General features: G+C 33.7%; 3 protein-coding genes across 3 annotated transcripts; 2 read left to right on the top strand and 1 right to left on the bottom strand.

The window, feature by feature from the left end:
• Window positions 1–2,348: 2,348 nt before the first annotated feature.
• Window positions 2,349–4,374, top strand: LOC150028659 (paired amphipathic helix protein Sin3-like 1). The gene is made up of 5 exons (XM_090300627.1): window positions 2,349–2,405; window positions 3,279–3,426; window positions 3,589–3,754; window positions 3,904–4,002; window positions 4,112–4,374. The coding sequence occupies exons 1-5, from the start codon at window positions 2,369–2,371 to the stop codon at window positions 4,184–4,186; spliced, it is 525 nt and encodes a 174-aa protein (XP_090156753.1). The 5' UTR covers window positions 2,349–2,368; the 3' UTR covers window positions 4,187–4,374.
• Window positions 4,375–8,292: 3,918 nt separating this feature from the next.
• LOC137824898 (uncharacterized) lies at window positions 8,293–8,823 on the bottom strand. Its single transcript, XM_068630576.2, has one exon. The coding sequence runs from the start codon at window positions 8,821–8,823 to the stop codon at window positions 8,293–8,295; it is 531 nt and encodes a 176-aa protein (XP_068486677.2).
• Window positions 8,824–16,223: 7,400 nt separating this feature from the next.
• Window positions 16,224–19,335, top strand: LOC137839041 (paired amphipathic helix protein Sin3-like 3). Its single transcript, XM_068648169.1, has 8 exons — window positions 16,224–16,300; window positions 16,740–16,892; window positions 17,017–17,306; window positions 17,576–17,654; window positions 17,935–18,084; window positions 18,351–18,448; window positions 18,888–19,024; window positions 19,273–19,335. The coding sequence occupies exons 1-8, from the start codon at window positions 16,224–16,226 to the stop codon at window positions 19,333–19,335; spliced, it is 1,047 nt and encodes a 348-aa protein (XP_068504270.1).
• The last annotated feature ends 662 nt before the right edge of the window (window positions 19,336–19,997 follow it).

Genomic DNA, 19,997 nt, shown 5'->3' with positions numbered 1-19,997 from the left:
TTCCTCATTTACTTTCTCTGCTAACTTCTCGTTGACTTACGATCTTTCTCTGACTTGATTACTATCACGCGTGGAGGGACCTCGTGGCGGAGCATCCCAATCTTAGGGACATTCCGTCGCGCGAGTTCCCTTCTTCTCGAAGTGCTGCTGGCGCAGGGGGTGACATTCTGGGTGCCAACTCATGCTCCCAAGGTTTCAGTCACTTACCCTGGGAGTGTATCTACCTTCCTCTCGCACCACGCCCCTGGTTCATCCCTGGGCATGACCCTCTCTTGGGTCGTATCTATCCCAGGGAGCACCCTGAGGTGGCGTAGGCTTCATGAGTCGGGTTGCTCCCTACTGGCGCTAGTACCATGGCCTTGAAGCCACCTTTCTCTTCACTTTATTACCGTTTCTGAGCTAGGCGGGCCCGAAGCCCCGTGGCGTCACTCCCTCCATGGTCTTTCCTACCCATGGGTATCGGGGAGTAACACTGTTGGTGGCTTGCTTGGCGACGCCTTATCTTGGCGACACCTTGTTTAGGCAACGCCTTGTCTTGGCGACGCCTTATGTAGTCACTCTGTTGACTTCCTTTCTTTGGGGCCCTTCGTGTGGTCCCACCATATGTTGACCTTGGCCCCGATGTTGACTTTGACTTTGGTCAACGTCCGGGGATGGGACGGTTCAATGGAGAATCTTTTCATTGGTATAATAGACTACCATCTAGTCTGTTCTTACAATTTTTTATGAATAAATATAGTTTACTTATGTATCGTTTTTGTTAACATATGAGTTTTGGTTTAATCCCCCCATATTTTTGTATTTTATATATTTTTTCTTTTTTTTAATAATTTTTTTTTTCATGTGATGGTAAATGATTGTTGTTACTTGAGATGTCAACATAGCTAAGATGTCAAGTTGCATAGTGATACCTAGCATGAAAACTTTTATTTAAAAAAAAAGAGTAAAATTTTAAAAATAATTAGTAATTTATGTTACATTTAACGAGTTATATATACTTTCCACGGAAACTATATTTTTTTTCTTATCAATATTCATGAACACATTAAATATTTTAAAAGCAAAGCAACTTAAACTTTTTTTTTAATTCTCTATAAATTACTCATGTAAATTCAAATACTTTAATTTTTTCAATACAAGTTAATATCTTAATTATTGTTAATTTCTTACGTATAATATATTTTTTAATTCTACCAATGTGTTGAAATAATGAATCTCAAACTTACATTCTGTTGGCGTGATTGTTTGATGTATTAATTATATAGAAATTTTCAAATTATAAATTTACCATAAAATGTACTTTAGACTATGAAACTAGTGATTCCATACTTGTAAGAATTAAAACCAGAGAAAAATTACTTAATTATAACTACCAAAACCAAAATTTGCTCATTTTATAAAAATAAAAATTTAAAACTTGTGAAATAAAATAATTTTTTTTATACATTGTGTAATCAAAATATTCTCACACTACAATAAAATCATTAAATAGAAACCAATTTTAGAGACAAAAAATAATTAGTTGTTACATTGACTAAATTATATACTATTTTAGAGATTAAAAAAATTATTGCTATCTAAATTAATTTATATTATTGATAAATAATTTTTAAATTGGTATCTAATTAGCTATCAAAATTTTAACTACCAATATTTTAGAATATAAAATAATTGGTAGCTAAAACTTTAGTAGCTAATTAGATACAAATTTAAAAATTATTTATTAATAATAGAAACTAATTTATATACCAATAATTTGTCTAGTCTCTGAAATAGTATCTAATTTAGTCAATATACAACTAATTATTTTTTGTGTCTAAAATTTGATTTTTATTTAATGATTTTCTAGTAGTAGTGTAATTTTATTAGTACTAAATACCTATTAAGTCTATATAAGTTCATAAAATTTATTTAAAACTTTTACTACAATAATTCTTTTGAGACTGTGGATTTTTCTTATAAGAATTAAAATATAAGGAATTTCCATGTATATTTTTCGAAGTCCTATGAAATATGAAAAATTCTATTAGTGTTTGAAAACCATATAATACTTTTTTAAAATTATTATTAATAAGTTATCATTAATGGGTAGCACTATTTTTCGAAAAGAAAACTGTTTTTTCTTGACTATATTTATTAATGCATTAATATTTTAAATGTAAAGTATTAATTAATATTTTAAAGTTAGTATTTATTAGCATTAAATTAAATATTCATGTATGCATTAAATACTTTAATCTTTTTAATGAAATATTTAATATATTAATTAATGTTTTAGTTTGTGTACCTCTAATATATATTTTTATCAGATTGATTTGTAGAATTAATTTATACTTGTCTGAGTTAACTGGATTCAAATTCCTTCCGGATGTACTTGTTTTCCTTATTCCAGGCTGTGATGAAAGGTATGCTCTCTTTACTTGAATCTTAATTTAAATTTTTTTATGGGAAAGGGGTGAATGTTAACAAAAATAGGGTGAACTTAGGAGTAAGTGGAAAAGAAAGATGTTGAACTTGGATTTTTTTATGAGGATAGTACTTTTCACATGTAGATCCTTATCTTTTCATAGATTCAAGTTTAGTGTATTTTGTTTTGGTTATATTAGTAGTCAAATTATCGACTATTCATTCTATAATCCACTTTTATTTTATTTTATTGTTTTGGTTATTCAAGTTTCTTTTAGAGTATTTTTTTTAGGTTATCTTTGAAGGAATTGGTACTGATCCAAAAAGTTTTTTTAGCAAAGATTTTTGTAGGGTGGTTGAAGTCCAAATATGATCTATGCTGTAATTGTATTGTTTAAATCTTTGATGAGCAGGTTTAACTTTGTTAGACATTTTAACAAGAACTTTTTCTTTCTGGTATGGGTACTGGTGTAATTTGAATTTGGATTTTCTTACTCTGGTTAGCAACATGGTGGTATTTGTATAAGGATAGTGACATCCCTAAGGTGTCTCCTTTTTAATTCATTTATATTCTTTTCCAAAAAAAAAAAACAAGGTTATTCAAGTTGGTATTCCAAGAATTATATACAACATATTATTTTAATTAATTGTTTAAAAATTAGCTGCTAATTATGTAATTAATTGTATATAAAAATATTGTAGGGATCAAATTATAAGAATATAGCTTTGTTTATTATCATAATACTTCTCTTCAAGTGGTAGTAAGAAAAATTTGAACTGTCTAACATCTAAAAGAAGAAATTGAAATCATATATAAGTTTGTGATGATGATTATTTGAATTGGTTTGTTCTTGGTTTTGATGCTGAGGCAGTGTTCGGATATCAAACAATGAGTAGAGGTGAAAATAACATGAAAAAATTGGAAGCCGTGTTATATTTAGAAGAAGTGCGGATGAGATTTGAAGACAAGGAAAAGTTCGTGGAGTTTTTGGAGATCATAAACGATTATAGAGTTCATAGGTTGGATCAAGTTGAAGAACATTTTTTCCTTCAATTCTTCACATAATAATATATCACCATTTCTCCACCTCTTCCGTTTTCTGTTGTCGTGTTTTATTAGGAGAGAGAGAGTTTTGATTTTCTTAGAACATATTGATTTATTATATCTTGTTCATTTTGTAGAATGAGTGTTGGGAGTGTGGTAGAAAAAGTGGAGGAATTTCTTAAAGGCCACCATGATCTCATTTATGGATTTAACAACTTTCTGCCAAAGGGATATGAAATCCTTCTTCTACCTAAGGGTCCAGTCCAGTTGGAAGATGCTATCAGATATGTGCAGAAGGTTAAGGTAAAAAATTTGTTAACTTTCACTCTATATTTATTATATACACATACATGCTATTAACCTATGCTTTTAATATAAGATATTCTTTGTGTGCTAATCTAAATTGAACAAGTTCAATATTTTGGTAGTTTGATTGGTTTGTTTTCATGCAGGATCGATTTGAAGACACAAATGATACCTACAAGGCATTTGTAAAGATATTAACTGATAGGAACAAATATGGCATGTCAGTTGGTGAAGTATACCATGAGGCAAGTGTTGTCTATGTATTTGTTTTGACAAATTGATTTTTTTTTTCTTCTTCATTTCTTTTTCTTTCTCATTCCCTTAATCATATATATATATGTTGGACTTCCCTAGGTTGAAAAACTTTTTGAGGGTCACCATGATCTTGTTCGTGATTTCGCTATGTTTTTGCCATCTGAGGATGCTTAAGGAGAGAAGATGTACTTCATTATGGGGAGGAAAGAGGTTGTTGCATTGGTCAACAGATCAAAGACTTAACCAACTCTTAAATTGGGAAAATTGTCTTTTTGAATAAGCTTGCCAACATATGAAAACTCAGTAGAAACTATGTTTGTTGCATGCATTGAATTATCTAAGATATTTCCCTTTATATAGACTATATTTGGTATCCAAGTAGTTCTAAAATTTAAGAAGAAAAATTTCGTAGAAGGGTTGAATCTGAATAGTGTGTTGGTCATATTTTTAATGAGTAAAAGAATGAATAAATAGAATAGAACAATTTGAGGATATTTCAATTCTATTACAATCAGGTTATGATTTTTACATAATCCAAAAAATTAACCATAAAATGCGGTACGTAACATTCAAACTACCATCAATCAAGATATGTTTATTACTGCCTAGATAAGTATTGATGTCTCTACTATACTTAGTACCAAAAGTAAAAAAATCCTTAGTATTTATGTACTTGATTTAATGCTGGTGCATTGTTTTATTATGAAATTTTATCTTTTTAATTTAATTACTTATTGCCAATTAAAAAACAAAAATAAAAAACCATGTCTAAGTATACTCTACACTTAGTAGTAGTTGTACCTGATACCTACACACTAGTTTATTTCACCATGACAAATACTTAAGTATGATTCATGAACAACTCAAACAAATGATTGTTTATCTCCTCCAGCTGTAATTACCTTGACGTCATCACCAATGAGTTTCTCCATCATTGTTGAATAAAAAAAAGTAATGTGTCAAATTGAGTATTATAGAAGACTCATACCATTAATTTTGTTTGATTTTGTTTGAGTCTAAAGTTTTATCTACTAAGAGTAACTTAGTAACAAACTTATACTTTCACTTATCTATTATATAAGACTTACAATTTTAAATTTTATTTTAGGAAAGTACCAACAAACCTAGGATACTGTAGGTTAGTTTTATCCTATTTATTACACACTAATTTAATGTCAAATTATTGATGCTTTTATTATTATTGTATGATTTATTAATTTCGTTAATATATTTTCTTTTATCATTTCTTGAATTCTTTCTAATTTTTTCCCTTTTTATTTTGTTGACTTTTTTTTATACTTTTTGAACAAAATTTTACTACTTTTTTTTCTTCATTATTTTTGTCCCTTACTTTTCTTTTTCTTTCTTTTTTGTCAAAAAGAAAGGATTTCTTTTTCATAAACACTAAAAGATGTAAAACAAGGATGATCTCAATTTGATGAAACTTTAAATCTACATCCCTTAAATTTCATTTTGTTCAATGTTTTGGCACAAGAACATTGTTCCAAATTAATTGTCATACAATATCAATGCCTTAAATTTTGATATTTTTATACATTTATTGTAGACGGATAAAGTAGAACAAAACAATATATGAAAAGTATTGAAATTAATATGAAAGATTATGCATTTAAATTTTTTGTAATACTTGTTATGAAATTAACAAAAAAAATATAAAATCGGACAGAAGGAGTATTGAGGATCGAACTTTGAAATCAGTCTCTTTCTATTTTCTCTTTTTCAAATTGAACTATAGTATCTTATTCTAATATAAAGATTTGAGATGCTGGTTGAACAAATGAATTTGTATAAATAATATAAACCCAATAGTACAAAATATTTAGTTTTTTAAAAGAAAATTAAGCGTAACAAAATATATATATATATATATATTAATTAAGAAAAGGAAATTAGACTATTTTTTTATTCTCTTCTAGATACGATTCTAGAATATGTACATGCATCTACTCATGCACAATATAATCATAGTAGATTATAATACAAACAATATATAGAAGGTAAATTATTAAAATAAACTAACAACTCCATTTAAAGTTCGTCATAATTATAAATTTACAAGTCAAATGAATCCATCATCAATTAATATATATATATATATATTCCTGCTAGGAAGATGGGACCTAGAGAACTGTTGAAGTCTTCTTCTCCTTCCTTCGGTCGGTCAGGTGACTGGGTAGTGAACTGAGGTTCTCTTCGTCCTCCTGCTTCTCCTTCGGCCCTCGGCCTCGGCTGAACACCGGATGGTGGGGGTACCTGCGAAGGCACTCCGACGCTCAAGTCAGTAAAGCGGGTGGTCAGCTCTCAGAGTGATAAATGACATACCTTACTCCTTGGGATGCGTACTATTTATATTATTCTAGTGGGCCTACCTTGTTGGGCCCATTTATCGAGGTGGACACCTCTTAGGTTTGCATTACCTAATTCTTAATGATAGATTAACTTCACTGATCTTGGTTTGAGCGTTAACTATAATAGGGGTCGGCCATCGGCCAAATCATCATGGCATGGGTCGGCCATCGGCCATGTTCCAGTGGTCTCGGTCGTCTCGGCCAAGTCTTCTAAGGTCTCGGCCTCTCGGTCGTCTTGGCCTCTCGGCCAAGTCTTCTAACGTCTCGGCCCCTCTGGCAAGTCTTCTAAAGTCTCGGCCCCTCGGCCGTCTCGGCCAAGCCTTCCAAGGTCTCGGCCAAGCCTTCTAAGGTCTCGGCCCCTCGGCCTCTCGGCCAAGTCTTCTAAGGTCTCAGCCTCTCGGCCAAGTCTTCTCAGGTCTCGGCCTCTTGGCCATACCGGTACACTTGCCCCCCAGGCTCAAGGGCAGATGTGTTACATATGTCCGATGAGTCTTTAATGATGGGTGTCGGTCGGTTTCCCTTGATCGTGCGGCTATTCCATTTCTCGAGGTGTGACGTGACCCTAGGTGTGATCAAATAAGTTGGATTTGGGCGGTCGGCCTTTTAATTGTGATTTTAATCGAACAAGAACGGGCGATCGGCCATTTAATTGTGATCTTTAATCGAACAACTAAGGATAGGTGGCCAGCTATTACTTGCGATGTTAATCGAGCAAGTGTAGTGGGCGGCCGACCATTACTTGCGATGATAGTCGAGCAAGCGGGAAGTCGGTCGGCCAATACTTGTGATGCTAATCGAGCAAGAGGGCGTTCGGCAGGCCGGCACTTGCGATGTTAATCGAGCAAGCGGGCGTTCGGCAGGTCGGCACTTGCGATGTTAATCGAACAAGCAGGCAGTCGGGCGGCCGAGAAGTCGGCCAAGCATTGAGACTTGATGGCGCTCCTCGGCTCATAGCGTATGTCGAACTCGGAGAGTTCGACCGACCATCCTATCATCCTCCCTGCAAGGTCCGGTTTAGATAAAATTTTAAAAATAGGGTAGTCGGTTCTTACAGTTATGGAGTGATTTTGGAAATAGGGGCGCATCCGCCTTGCCGTGAGGACGAGTGCGAGAGCCTCCTTCTCAATCATCTGATATCGGGTCTCGGCCGAGTGGAGGGTTCGGCTAACATAGTATACGGGTCGCTCCTCGCCCTCGGCTTCCTGCACTAGGGCAGCGCTGACTGCTTCTTCCGGGGCTGCTAGATATACCAGGATTGGGTTGTCGGGCCTCGGCTTCTAGATGACGGCCGGGGATGTGAGGAACTCCTTGAATTGTTTGAAGATTTCCCCACATTGGTCGTCCCAGACGAATTTTTTGCCCTTTCGGAGTAACTGGACCATCGGCCTCGTCCTCCTGGCGGTAGTCTACGCCCTTTGAGTCTTCGTCCGTGAAGGTGATGGGTGGCATCCTCGGCCGGAATGCCACTGCGTTGACCTGGTGTACCGCCCAGAGGTGTTTCTTCCGAGCGTTGTTTGTGCTTCCTCCCCCGGCGAAGCCGCCGGCTATAGTGTTGATAACTTCTCGGTTACCTCTTCTATCGGCCTCCCTGGGGGGATCGTCTCTTTGAGGGGGGTCGGCCCTCGCAAGTTGTCGCTCGCGTCTGTTATCTCGGTCATTTCGTCCGCCTGGGTGGATCCGCCCGGCCGGGATGGTCTCGGCCATTCCTGACGAAACGACGGAGATGCCCAGCCTGGATAAGTTCCTCGATCTTATCCTTAAGGGCCTGACACTCGTCGGTTGAGTGTCTGGTGTTTTGGTGGTACCGACATTGCTTCCTCTGGTCGGCGTTATTTGGGCTGGCCACCTTCCTTGGGGGAGGGATTAGCTCAGCGTTGAGGGCTTCGTCCAAAATCCTCCCCCGCTTGGTCGTCAGGGGTGTATAACTTGAGAACCAGATCGGTCGTTCCTTTGACCCGGCCGCCCCTGACGATTCTTCTCTTCCTTGTTTTTCTCTCCACCGGCCTCGGCACGGGCCTGGTTACGGAATTCTCTTAGCTCTTCCAGCTGCATGTACTTAGCAGCTCTCTTTCTCAGCTCGTCCAGGCTGTCGGCCGGCTGCATGCACAGGTTGTCGGCAAAGGGCCCCGGACGCAGGGCCGTCAGCATGTGGTGCATGGCGACGTCCGGACTCAGATTCTGGATGCTCATCACCACTTTACTGAACCTATCCACGAAGGTTCTCAGCGACTCTCCCTTCTCCTGGCGAATGCCTACCAGAGCGATGAAGGTTAGATGGTGCGGTCGGCTGGTCGCGAACTGCGTTTCAAACTTTGCGACGAGCGTGGCAAAGCTGTCGATGGAGTTGGGTGAGAGCTTGGTGAACCAACTAAGGGCTGCACCCTTCAAGGATGTGGGGAACACTCGGCACAAGACGACGTCGTCCGAGGTGTAGAGACTCATGGGTTGTGTAGGCGTCCATATGCTCGTCCGGGTCGGTCGACCCGTCGTATCGGTCTCGGTTGAAACACTTCCACTTCTCAGGAAGTGGGACTTCGATGATGTTGTTTGTAAAGGGATGTCGGCGGTTCGGGTCGGTCGTCGGGGTCGTCCGGGTGGACCTGATTAGGCACGACTCGTCGCCCATCTCAGTCTCGCGGGGAGGGGGTCGGCCTCTCGTCCCCTCGGCCACATCCGGGTTGGAGGGAGAGGTGTAGGACTTGCCGACCACGTTCGTCGGTATGACAGAGGGTCCTCCCTCCCCCAGCTTCTTTCTCATATCTTCGTTCTCCCTGCGGAGAACTTGCAGCTCTTGCTCATTTTTCTGAGCGGCCTCCTCGGCCTTTCTTCGCATCTCGGCCATCTCCCTCTGGAGAGACAGCAGCAGCATTGTTTGGTCGGCTTCAGTCATTCTTTCCATGCTTCTTGTTGAAACCATCTACTTTTTTCCTTCAGCTAGTTTCCCTCGGCCCCACGGTGGGCGCCAATTGTTCCTGCTAGGGAGATGGGACCTAGAGAACTGTTGAAGTCTTCTTCTCCTTCCTTCGGTCGGTCAGGTGACTGGGTAGTGAACTGAGGTTCTCTTCGTCCTCCTGCTTCTCCTTCGGCCCTCGGCCTCGGCTGAACACCGGATGGTGGGGGTACCTGCGAAGGCACTCCGACGCTCAAGTCAGTAAAGCGGGTGGTCAGCTCTCAGAGTGATAAATGACATACCTTACTCCTTGGGATGCGTACTATTTATATTATTCTAGTGGGCCTACCTTGTTGGGCCCATTTATCGAGGTGGACACCTCTTAGGTTTGCATTACCTAATTCTTAATGATAGATTAACTTCACTGATCTTGGTTTGAGCGTTAACTGTAATAGGGGTCTTTCATTGGCCAAATCATCATGGCATGGGTCGGCCATCGGCCATGTTCCAGTGGTCTCGGTCGTCTCGGCCAAGTCTTCTAAGGTCTCGGCCTCTCGGTCGTCTCGGCCTCTCGGCCAAATCTTCTAACGTCTCGGCCCCTCGGGCAAGTCTTCTAAGGTCTCGGCCCCTCGGCCGTCTCGGCCAAGTCTTCCAAGGTCTAAGCCTCTCGGCCAAGCCTTCTAAGGTCTCGGCCCCTCGGCCTCTCGGCCAAGTCTTCTAAGGTCTCAGCCTCTCGGCCAAGTCTTCTCAGGTCTCGGCCTCTCAGCCATACCGGTACAATATATATATATATATATATATATATATAAACATGAATCTATACATTGATATCCATAAAAAATATCTAATTACGTCTTTTAGAAGATTAAACATTTATTATTAACATGTTTTAGTACTTAGGTATAAATATCTCGACTACATGGATCAAAATATATTTAAAATAAATTGATACCTAAAACTCATAATAGGTATTCTCACCACTTGATGTTGTAGTTCATGTGACTTAGATCATAGATGATATCAGAGATCTCAATTAAAACACAATTCTTTACTTAATACATGTGAAAAATAGTAACAAACATGAGTGTTGAATTATCTTTTAAAACTTTTGACAGTTTCTTGCAAATATCGTCTAAATGAGCACAGTCGGACAATAATTTTTCTTAGTTAAACTAACTGACAAATATTTTCAAAAAGTGAGTTTGAAAATCTTTCCTTCTTTGAGCTAATGGAACAGATATACCATGCAATATATCGAGATAGGAAAAGAAATTACTCAGGATGTTTTTGTACTAGTTTGTCTGATAGCGCATACTATTACAGTTCTCAGACAATTGTTTGAGCTCCATTAGCAGACTACCACTGGAAATTATAAGAGTATTCTTACAACTCATAGTCACTCTTAACTAGCCCGTAAAAGTACTATTTGGCAATAAGCCATTATTCGCTAGCACGAGTATTCTTTCAACAACAAAGTCACTCATGGCTTCAAATGAGCATTCTGTAAACAAGTCACTTTTGGCTTAAGACAAAGAAATTGTCTAGGGTGTGATTCCAAAGATCACAAGGCTTTCTTACTAGAGAGGGATTGCATCTTTCTTAGTTTAAAGGATAAGAACTTTGACTAGTTCACTAGAAATGAACACAACATTGTTCTTACAAAGCTATTTAGGACACAAAAAGATGCTGGCAACGTTTTAGAATTTTGACAAATCAAACTCTTCTACTTTTCTTCTTGAAGGATGGGTTTATATAAGGGTGACAAAGAATACTTTTTATTCTTTTTTTGACCGTTAAGAAGCTTCAAACTCACTTAATCATCTTTCTTGCGAACAAGCTTTGATATAGAAAAGGCATTAAATATTATCCATGCATGCATTAAATTCTTTTCCTTTCTTTGGGCAACATCCTGATAGTTGGAAGTACTTATCTCTCATTGGATAGAGTGCTTTTGCTTGAATTTGTGTAAAATATAGTCACGTGAAGTATCAATATAAACTATTTTTATACAAGCATCAATATCAATCAAATGACACAATACTGTCATGCTGATGAAGACCTGAGAGATAGAGCATCCCCTGACCAAGCCCAACCCTCCACAAGGATGACCCAGAGCATGACACTGGATCAAGGACTAGGTCAGGACCCACCACTAGTCAGTGCTTCAGAGTCCATCATTCCATAGAGGATTACCAGGAGCAGAGCCCAAGCCATGGGAGCTGAGCACCAGCTAGTCTCTTTGTTTTCAATTTGAGTATAGTAGGGTCAATATAGCATAATAGGGGGTGTATTTATCATTTTAGTTTGTGTCTAGTCCATTAGGGTTAGAAGGTGGCCCTAGCTTCTAGAAGCTAGGACTATGGGGCATCATTGACCTAGGTCAAACCCCTAGCCCCTCCCCCCTCTTATGTCTTTTCTACCCCTCTCCCCATCTTACCCACCAAGGCACTTATTCCTACAAATAGGGTGTCTTGTCTCATGTATTTTCATCTAGATACTAAAATTTGAAGTAAAGAAACTCCGCATGAGTGAATTTGTGAGTCTGAGTACTCTGAGTTATTTGGTTCTTATCTTGGGTGGGTAATATCGCAAGTGGCAACTCTAGGTCTTATCTTGGGTGGGTAATATCTCAAGTGGTGGCTCTTGCATCACTCATCTTGGAGTCCGCACCATTGCATCATTTGTCACCTTAATTATTGTCTTTTCTCTTTTCCTTTTTGAAGTGAACTTTCACACTTACTTAACCACTTGGTTAAGATCGTGTCCAGTGAGAATCTTTTTAGGGTTCTCACCATAATTGCTAAATCAAAAATCTTAAACAAAGAGCAACTAATAAAATGTGCATTCCTAAAATCAACTCACATTATGTGGTATTCAAAGCATGGTTATTTTGTGCTTATTCGCTCTGAGTTGAATTCGGCGCTTTAATATCTAGGACATTTAAATTCTTGCTTTTACCTTCAAGCAATTTCATTTCAGCCTTTAAATTCCTATCATCTACAATTCCGCAATTTTTTATTCATTAAGCACTTTAAATTCCGCTTTTGAATTTTATTTTGTGTCAATTATTTTTCCTTACATCTTTTGCTTGAGTCTTATGTTCTTAGTGTTCTAGGAGTCTTAATTCCTTTCTACTTATTTTGATTTTAATTGTGAAAAGTAAAAGCAAATTAGAAGTTGTTTGAGTAGTGGTTGATTTAATTCCAAACATAAAAAGCAAGTGTTCGTATCATTTGAATCCAAAAACCCAACATTTTTTTTCGAAAAAGTGAAAAGTGGAATGAAAAAAAAAAATGCTTGCAAAAAGAATATGGAGCTTTTGAATCCATGAAAACAAAGACAAAAGAGTTTTGAGAAACATTCACATTTCAACTTTCACTTTGCAATTTACTAAATGGATCCTAAGTATATGGCAAGTTGTGTTCATACTTGTGGAATTTAATCCTTCTTGCTTTCATAATTTCTAAAAATCATTCAAGCTTTCATAATTAAATTTAAGTAAGTTTCTTTGAGTATTTTTTTTAAGTGCTTTTCTTGTTTGTCTTCTCAAAGTTTTGTCATTATCTTATTTCCAATTTGGTTTAGCCTTCTTTCTTTTAAGCTTTTCTTGCTTGTATTTCAAATTTTCTTAAGTTTTGTTGTGGGAATCTTTGCTGAGCAAGTGTAAGAGCTTTTTCATCTTTCACTTGAGGTGTTGCTACCAAGTGTAGACCTTTGATTTTAGAGTGCGATCTTTCTTGAGTGCATTACAATTCTTCCCTCTTTTACTAAATAGTCGAGTGATACATGTGAGGAGTGGACAAAGTTGTTATTTTTTCACTAATTGATTGTTTCCTTTTTTGTGTAATTATGACTCATTTGTCTTCAAGAAAATCTTCAAAACCACAATCTCCTCCAAAGACTTTTCTTGGGAGAACTTGCAGAAACTAAAAGGACTTTGGTCCAAAAGGAAGAGGAGATTGTTAGAGCCATTTTACTTCAAAAATCTATTTTTATAAATTATCTTTTTTCTTTGAATAACAATATACTTTCCCCTTTCATCAATATTTTATTTATATTATCTATTGTTTATAACTCAATTATTTGAATCATATTAAACCATTTAATTTTTTTTACTATAATTCTTTCTTTTATTTTTTATTAATAATTTTTTATTTCTTTATATTTTTTAATTTAATTTTCTTAAAATATATGTATTTTTTATTCAAATATGCTATTTCTCTACATTAATATGTTTTATACACTTATTCTTTGAAAATAAAAATAATTTTTCAATTTTTTTTGTAATTCATTTTTTTCCTAAGTTGTTCATAAAATTTCTTTAATTACCCTTTTTTTAATTTATATTTCCTTCATATATATGCATTTTCTAAATAGTTATTCATTCAAACTTTTACTTCCTTGAATTGTTATATTCCATGCAATTTTTTTAAAGTCTATTTTTTACAAATTTTTCCAAAATAATTATTTTTTATATAAAAAAAAAGTTCAAATACAAAATCACCCAATAGTGTGCTATCTATAAATAATTTTCACAGATTGTTATTTGAAAAAAAAAACATGTGAGCTAGCTGGGTTAACAGTTTTAAACAAAATATAAGATATAGGGAAACATGTGTCAAATTAGTCTTTAGAGTTGATTATAACATATAGGGAAATAATTTTTATTGATAAAAAGGTATATGTTGAGTCTCAATAAATAAATTATTGACTGTTGACTCCTTTGAAAATATATTGTGTTTGACATTATTAAACAAATGGAATAAATTTTTTGAAGTTACAATAAAAAAGTAATAGGTAAATCTTAATTTTAAAAATAATATTCTGCATTTAAAAATTATTATTAAATTTAGAAAATAAATTATAAATTATAAATTTTAAAATACAAAACTAAAGGATATTTTTAAATTTACAATGACTACGGAAGTCCAAGAAAAAACTATGAAAGTGCAGACAAAAATTTCTAGGCTTCTTTTTCCTGCACTTTTATGTTTTTCTTCATTTTTCTTCATGCACCCTCAAAATTTTAAAAATCCTGAAATTGGACTTGACTTTCTATTTGGAAAAGGACACTGTGGTGGAGTATGCTACGGATTCATCAATCGAGAAGTTAATCATGTTGTTTTTTTTTTTGATGAGGAGATGTTCTGGAAGCAAATTGTGAATAAATTGTTGATTGTTGGATTGTTGAATCCAGAAGCTTAATTTCTATTACGCATTGATGGATTTGGAAGATTTATGGATTCCCCAATTCGGAAGATTTACAGATTCTCCAGGTCCAGAATATTTATGGATTCCCTAATCTAGAAGATTTATGGATTTCCAAATCCAGAATGTGAAAAAACCAATGTGAATTCTTGATTCCATAAAAATATCGAATTGCAATGTCTGAAATAGTAGATATAAATTGCGGAAACATAATCCGAAACACTACCAACCACTACCAAAAGAAACACCTTCTTGTGCTAAGAGATGAAGCAGCGCAACCACTGCTCAGAGAGAAATGAAATCCGTGTGTGCAGTCTGTATGCAAAGGAAGAAGAAAAAGTAGTGTGAGTCTTATGTGCATTTTGGGGTTTTTAAAAAATAATAGGGTTATTTTTGTCTTTGCATAATATTTTAGGGTGCAAAAAGAAAACGCAGGGATGTAGGAAGAACCTGCCAAATTCCTTTTAAGAATATAGTCCTTACCCAAAATGAAAGCACTTGATTAGAAAAAAAAAATTAACAATTTGAACCGCCAATAAGAGTCTATTTTTTTTAAAAAATTGAAACACATCACACTACATTCTCATGATTCCGCAAAAAAACAGAAAATAAATAAATAAAAAGAAACCAATCTAAAATGGATAAATGTTAAGCCTGTATTTAGATTTTAAAATAGTTGTTTTAAGAATTATGTTAATAATAACTTTGAATTAATTTTTAGATTACAATTCATAAAAGTTAAATTTATTTAAAAATGAATTTTATATATAAAAACACGGAATTGTAAACATCAATCCCATGTAGTTTATATTGAAATATTTTATTTTATATAATAATCATGATTGGTTTTATCATGATTTTTTATGTTGAGTATTTTCTTAAATAATTTTTATGAGACATCTTAATGTTTGTATATCAATATATCTTTCAAACAATTACCGTCATCACATAACAAAATATATAATTTTAAACACTTGCAATATGTCTTGTCATGTACACCAATTAGTTATATCATAACTTCTAAATCTACTTACATATTTTTAAGATTAAATAGATTAAACTTTAAATCATTTGAATTAAAATGATTGTGATTAGATCAGGTTTTATTTACTTTTATCTTATATCTTAAAATAATATTTAGTAAATGATAAAAAATAAAGTAAAAAAAATACAACAAGTTGATATAGTAATTAAAGATTTCGTATTTTATACATTTAAACACTAATAATTCTTTAAATGTATATTATTAAAAATAATTTTTCACAGCTTAATAGTTAGTTATATTATATACATATGAAAAGATTATCATAAATTTATAAATTTAAAGATATTCAGAATTTTTATCTAACAATTATATTGAATTGTTTTTCGAAAATTCAATCTAAATAAAATATTGTGATTTTGGTTTTCAGTTAATTTAAATTTGAGATATTTGATTTTGGATTTTTTTATAAGTTAAGATTATATTAAATTAGAAAGAGCATAGTTGTTATTAACTTTAAACATAATATAACTTCGGATTAAAAGCTTCAAAATCATAAATTCAAAACCAGTGAAGCCTTATGAGTGATCTCACATCCATTCTGTAAAACTGTTGAGTGAGTTTGAAGTTTGAAGTCTCTCTTTATTGCAACAAATTATAATTACATTAATTTACAGTGAAGTAATACAAATTTGGTTTCTTGAATTTCTTGTTAGAATATGTTTGATTTATTTATCTTATTTTTCATTGCTATTGTTAAGAATGAAGAGGTTATGGAAAGACGGTAGTTCTATTTCACAACCGAAAAAGCTCGTGGTGTTATCTCCTCTAACAAAACAGTAAGTTCATGTTTCCCTTTTTTTCTCTTTAATTTTCTTTAGTTGATCTCGTCCAATAGTTTATACTTAATTGTTAAACAATTTTTTTGAAGATCACATCTCGACTACAAATAAAATTAATTTATAATAATAAATATAAACATGTTACGATATCTATTAAGAATTGGTGTAGTGTTTTGATTATCAAGCTTCTTGTGCATGTTTGGTTTTCTAAAAAATTAGTCAATTTCTCAATTAGTGTTGTTGTCATCATTAAAAAATATATCAAGTTTATAAAAAATAGAAATGAGATTGTATTTATAAAGTTAGAGTGCATTTATGATTCAATCTTGTCATAGTTGCTCTTCTACACTTATGTTATATTTAATGGATTAATAATGTGCTAAATACACTATATCTTTCTGTATTGATCTTGATTTATTGATGTTATGTAATGAAGCAAGGGGCAACCAGAAATCAAAAGTGGAGGTGAGCATAGACTAACCGTAAATGATGGTCTGACATATGTCAATTTAGTAAAAGAGGTGTTTCGAGATAAGAAAGAAAAGTATCATGGCTTTCTGGAAGCTATGAAGGACTTCAAGGCTAAAAGGTTTGAATATGTTGTTCCACTTTCTCCTACCTCCAATATTTTTTTTTCTTTGTCTATTATATTTTCTTAGAGAAAAAATCTAGATTTTATTATCTGATTATTTGTCTCTATTGTTCATTTATAGAATTGATACAATTGGTGTCATAGCTAAAGTAAAGGAGTTGTTTAAAGGGCACAAAGATCTAATTTTGCGATTTAACATTTTCTTACCAAATGAATATGAAATTAAACTGCCATTGGAGGATGAGCAACCTCCCCTTGAGAAGCCCAATGAATTCGCACAAAAAGAAGTTGAAAAGTGTTTGACAAGTGCTGATAACAATCACAGGAGATGTGGTGCAAAAGAAAAGAAGCCTATAGAAGATTCTTCTGTTTTTGAAAGTCCTTTGAAAAGTGATTATATCAACACTTCTGGTTTTGAATTAAGAAATGTTGTTTTATCTTAAACAAACTCAATGAACATAAATATAAACATTTCAGCATTGGAAACATGTACTTTTCCAATCTCATAGAAATGTTCACTCTCTAAAACTGTTAACTGAAAGTTTGAAATCTCTCTTTATTGCAACAAATTATAGTTACATTCTTTAGAGTGAAGTAATGCACTTTTACTTTCTTGAATCTCTTTCTAGGATTGGTCTCTTTTTGTTATTATTTATCATATTTTTCATTACTATTGTTAGGAAAGAAGAAATCAAGGGATGATGCTAACACCAGTTCACAACTCAAACAACCCGTTATGCTTACCTCTGAAAAAAAACAGTAAGTTCACATCTTCCTTTTTTTTGTCTTCAATCTCTTGTTTAGGGGACTGTTTTGATTCCTTCCAAAAGTTGTATTTTTTACGAAAGAATAAGTGTATTGCATTGCCAAGGTTGTTCTGCAAGTTTGGAGTGTGAAGAAATAGTCAATATCTCAAAGCATTTTTATTGTCATGGTTACAAAAAAGATTTTTAAAATAGGAAAAATTTGAGTTAATTGCTTTGGAGTATTCTATATTCAATGGTTTTAATGTTGTTTTTTTGTGTGTTGTGTAATGAAGCATTAGTCAAACACAAATTAGTAGTGGTGATGATCAGAGACTAATCATAAATGTGTTGGCATATATCAAGACAATAAAGGAAGTGTTTTCAGATAAGACAGAAAAGTATCATGACTTTTTGGAAGTTATGTGGGATTTCAAGGCTCAAAGGTTTGAACAAGTTTTACTACATTAATCAACTCCAAGATTTTTATTTTTCTTTGTCTGTTATAATTTATTTAGAGAGAGGATCTGTTATATGATTATTTGTTTCTCTGTTTTTATCATAAAATTGATACAGCAGGTGTCGTAGCAAGAGTGAAGAAATTGTTTAGAGGGCAAAAAGATCTAATTTTGGGATTGAACACTTTCTTGCCAACTGAATAAGAAATTACACTGCCATTGGAGGATGAACTACCTCACAAAAAAAATTCTAGTTGTAGGGTTCAAGACTCTGGTGCCAATCATGATACTGATGAAAATGTTGGCATACAACCTAGTTCATCTGTTGTTGAGGATATAAGCTCTATGAAAAGTGAGTATATTAACACTTCTTATTTTAAATTTAGAAATGTTTTTATATTCTAAAATAGATTTTATGAACAAAAATATAAAAATGTCCGCAGTGCAAACATGTACTTGGATATTATAAAAAAAAGAAAAAAATCATTAACACTTGGAAATTAATCTCTAATGAAAAATATTGTTGTTTATTTTTATCTCATTGATAATGGAGGTATAAAAAATGTGATATTTCTATTTATTGGACTATATAAAATGGAGAAATGCATTGTATTGTGTATTTAATATCTTGGTTAGGTTGTTTACATGTTAAAATGTTAGAATTGTGAGAAGAAGAATCATTTGCATAATGTTTGTTATTTTTCTATATTGTTTTATTTGTTCATTGATAATTTTAGCTCCTTATTTTCCTTTTATGATTCACTTTATTTTTTAAAATTTGGTCATCACAGGTATGTTTAGCGGCGTATTTGGTTACCTTGAAGAAGCAACGGAGAGATTACGAAATCCAGATGATTTTAAGGAATTTTTGAAATACATACGTATCTACAGCAAGGAGCTAATTACCCAAGAAGAATTGAAATTATTGGTATGATTTATATTTAAATTTAAATTATTGAAATTATGTTTTCTCTTTTTTTAATCCACTTCGGTTGAATATATATAATTTAGCTGGAATTGAACATGAGCTTTAATAAAAAAATTTCATGGCAGGAAAAGAGAAACAAAACATGTACTGGACTTTTTTTTTCCAACAATGTTTGAAGTATCATTACACTCATAAAACCAATCTAATACTTTAAATGATTTCTAAAATGTAATTGGTTATTCTGGTAGGTGGGAAATCTATTTGGACAATATGCAGATCTTATGGAGGGATTTAATGAATTCTTGTCTTAACGTGGAAAGAATGGTAGTGTTCAACATCAAAATAAATTTTCACTTTTACTAAGTCTAGATTTTCACTTTTTTATAGCATGAACTCAAAGAAACATTTTTAGCTTCGTATTTGTCCAACAAAAGATCTTAATGTTTTATATTCACCAGACATCTAATGGCAAGAAATGGCAAGAAGAAGATCTACCAAAACCATAAAACTAGAGGAAATGGATCGAGATCGTGACAGTGATGACAAGATGAAAGAAAAATAATGTTTTAGTTTATGAAAAGCCTTTATATTCTTAATATAAAAGACACCCTCTTATATTTGTTATTTGTGTAGAAGAGAGAGGGTGCATGAACAAATGTGTGCAATTCTGGTAGTATACAATTTTGAATCATTAATATAAAGTATTATTTTTATGTAATCATCTTCTTCTATTTGTGGTTTTTTCCTATAACATTGATGGTATGACATTGACTTATATATTATATAACATTGATGGTATGCTTGTTTATAGGTTTTTGTTTAAAATTTTCATGTACTTATCAAACTCCTTTATGTTAAGTGGTTTACTGAATCGATATGCTAAATTCTTTTTTCCATCTACATTTTCATTTTTATGTATTGTCATCGTGTTCAATGATCTCTCATGATTAAATGATATCTTTGCAAAATATGT

The sequence above is a fragment of the Phaseolus vulgaris genome, chromosome 3 (assembly GCF_051622355.1).
Source record: "Phaseolus vulgaris cultivar YP4 chromosome 3, ASM5162235v1, whole genome shotgun sequence".
Lineage (NCBI taxonomy): Eukaryota > Viridiplantae > Streptophyta > Magnoliopsida > Fabales > Fabaceae > Phaseolus > Phaseolus vulgaris.
The sequence above is the reverse complement of the archived record's forward strand: the minus strand, read 5'-3'. Positions and strand labels throughout refer to the sequence as shown.

Excerpts from the sequence above, each read along its gene's own strand:
- LOC150028659 (XM_090300627.1), top strand. The coding sequence starts at position 2,369 with ATGTACTTGTTTTCCTTATTCCAGGCTGTGATGAAAG. Across the intron at positions 2,406-3,278 it reads ATTCCAGGCTGTGATGAAAG|TGTTCGGATATCAAACAATG; the intron begins GTATGCTCTCTT and ends ATGCTGAGGCAG. Across the intron at positions 3,427-3,588 it reads AACGATTATAGAGTTCATAG|AATGAGTGTTGGGAGTGTGG; the intron begins GTTGGATCAAGT and ends TTCATTTTGTAG.
- LOC137839041 (XM_068648169.1), top strand. The coding sequence starts at position 16,224 with ATGAAGAGGTTATGGAAAGACGGTAGTTCTATTTCACAACCGAAAAAG. Across the intron at positions 17,655-17,934 it reads CTTACCTCTGAAAAAAAACA|CATTAGTCAAACACAAATTA; the intron begins GTAAGTTCACAT and ends TGTGTAATGAAG. Across the intron at positions 18,449-18,887 it reads GGATATAAGCTCTATGAAAA|GTATGTTTAGCGGCGTATTT; the intron begins GTGAGTATATTA and ends TGGTCATCACAG.
- LOC137824898 (XM_068630576.2), bottom strand. The coding sequence starts at position 8,823 with ATGAGTCTCTACACCTCGGACGACGTCGTCTTGTGCCGAGTGTTCCCC.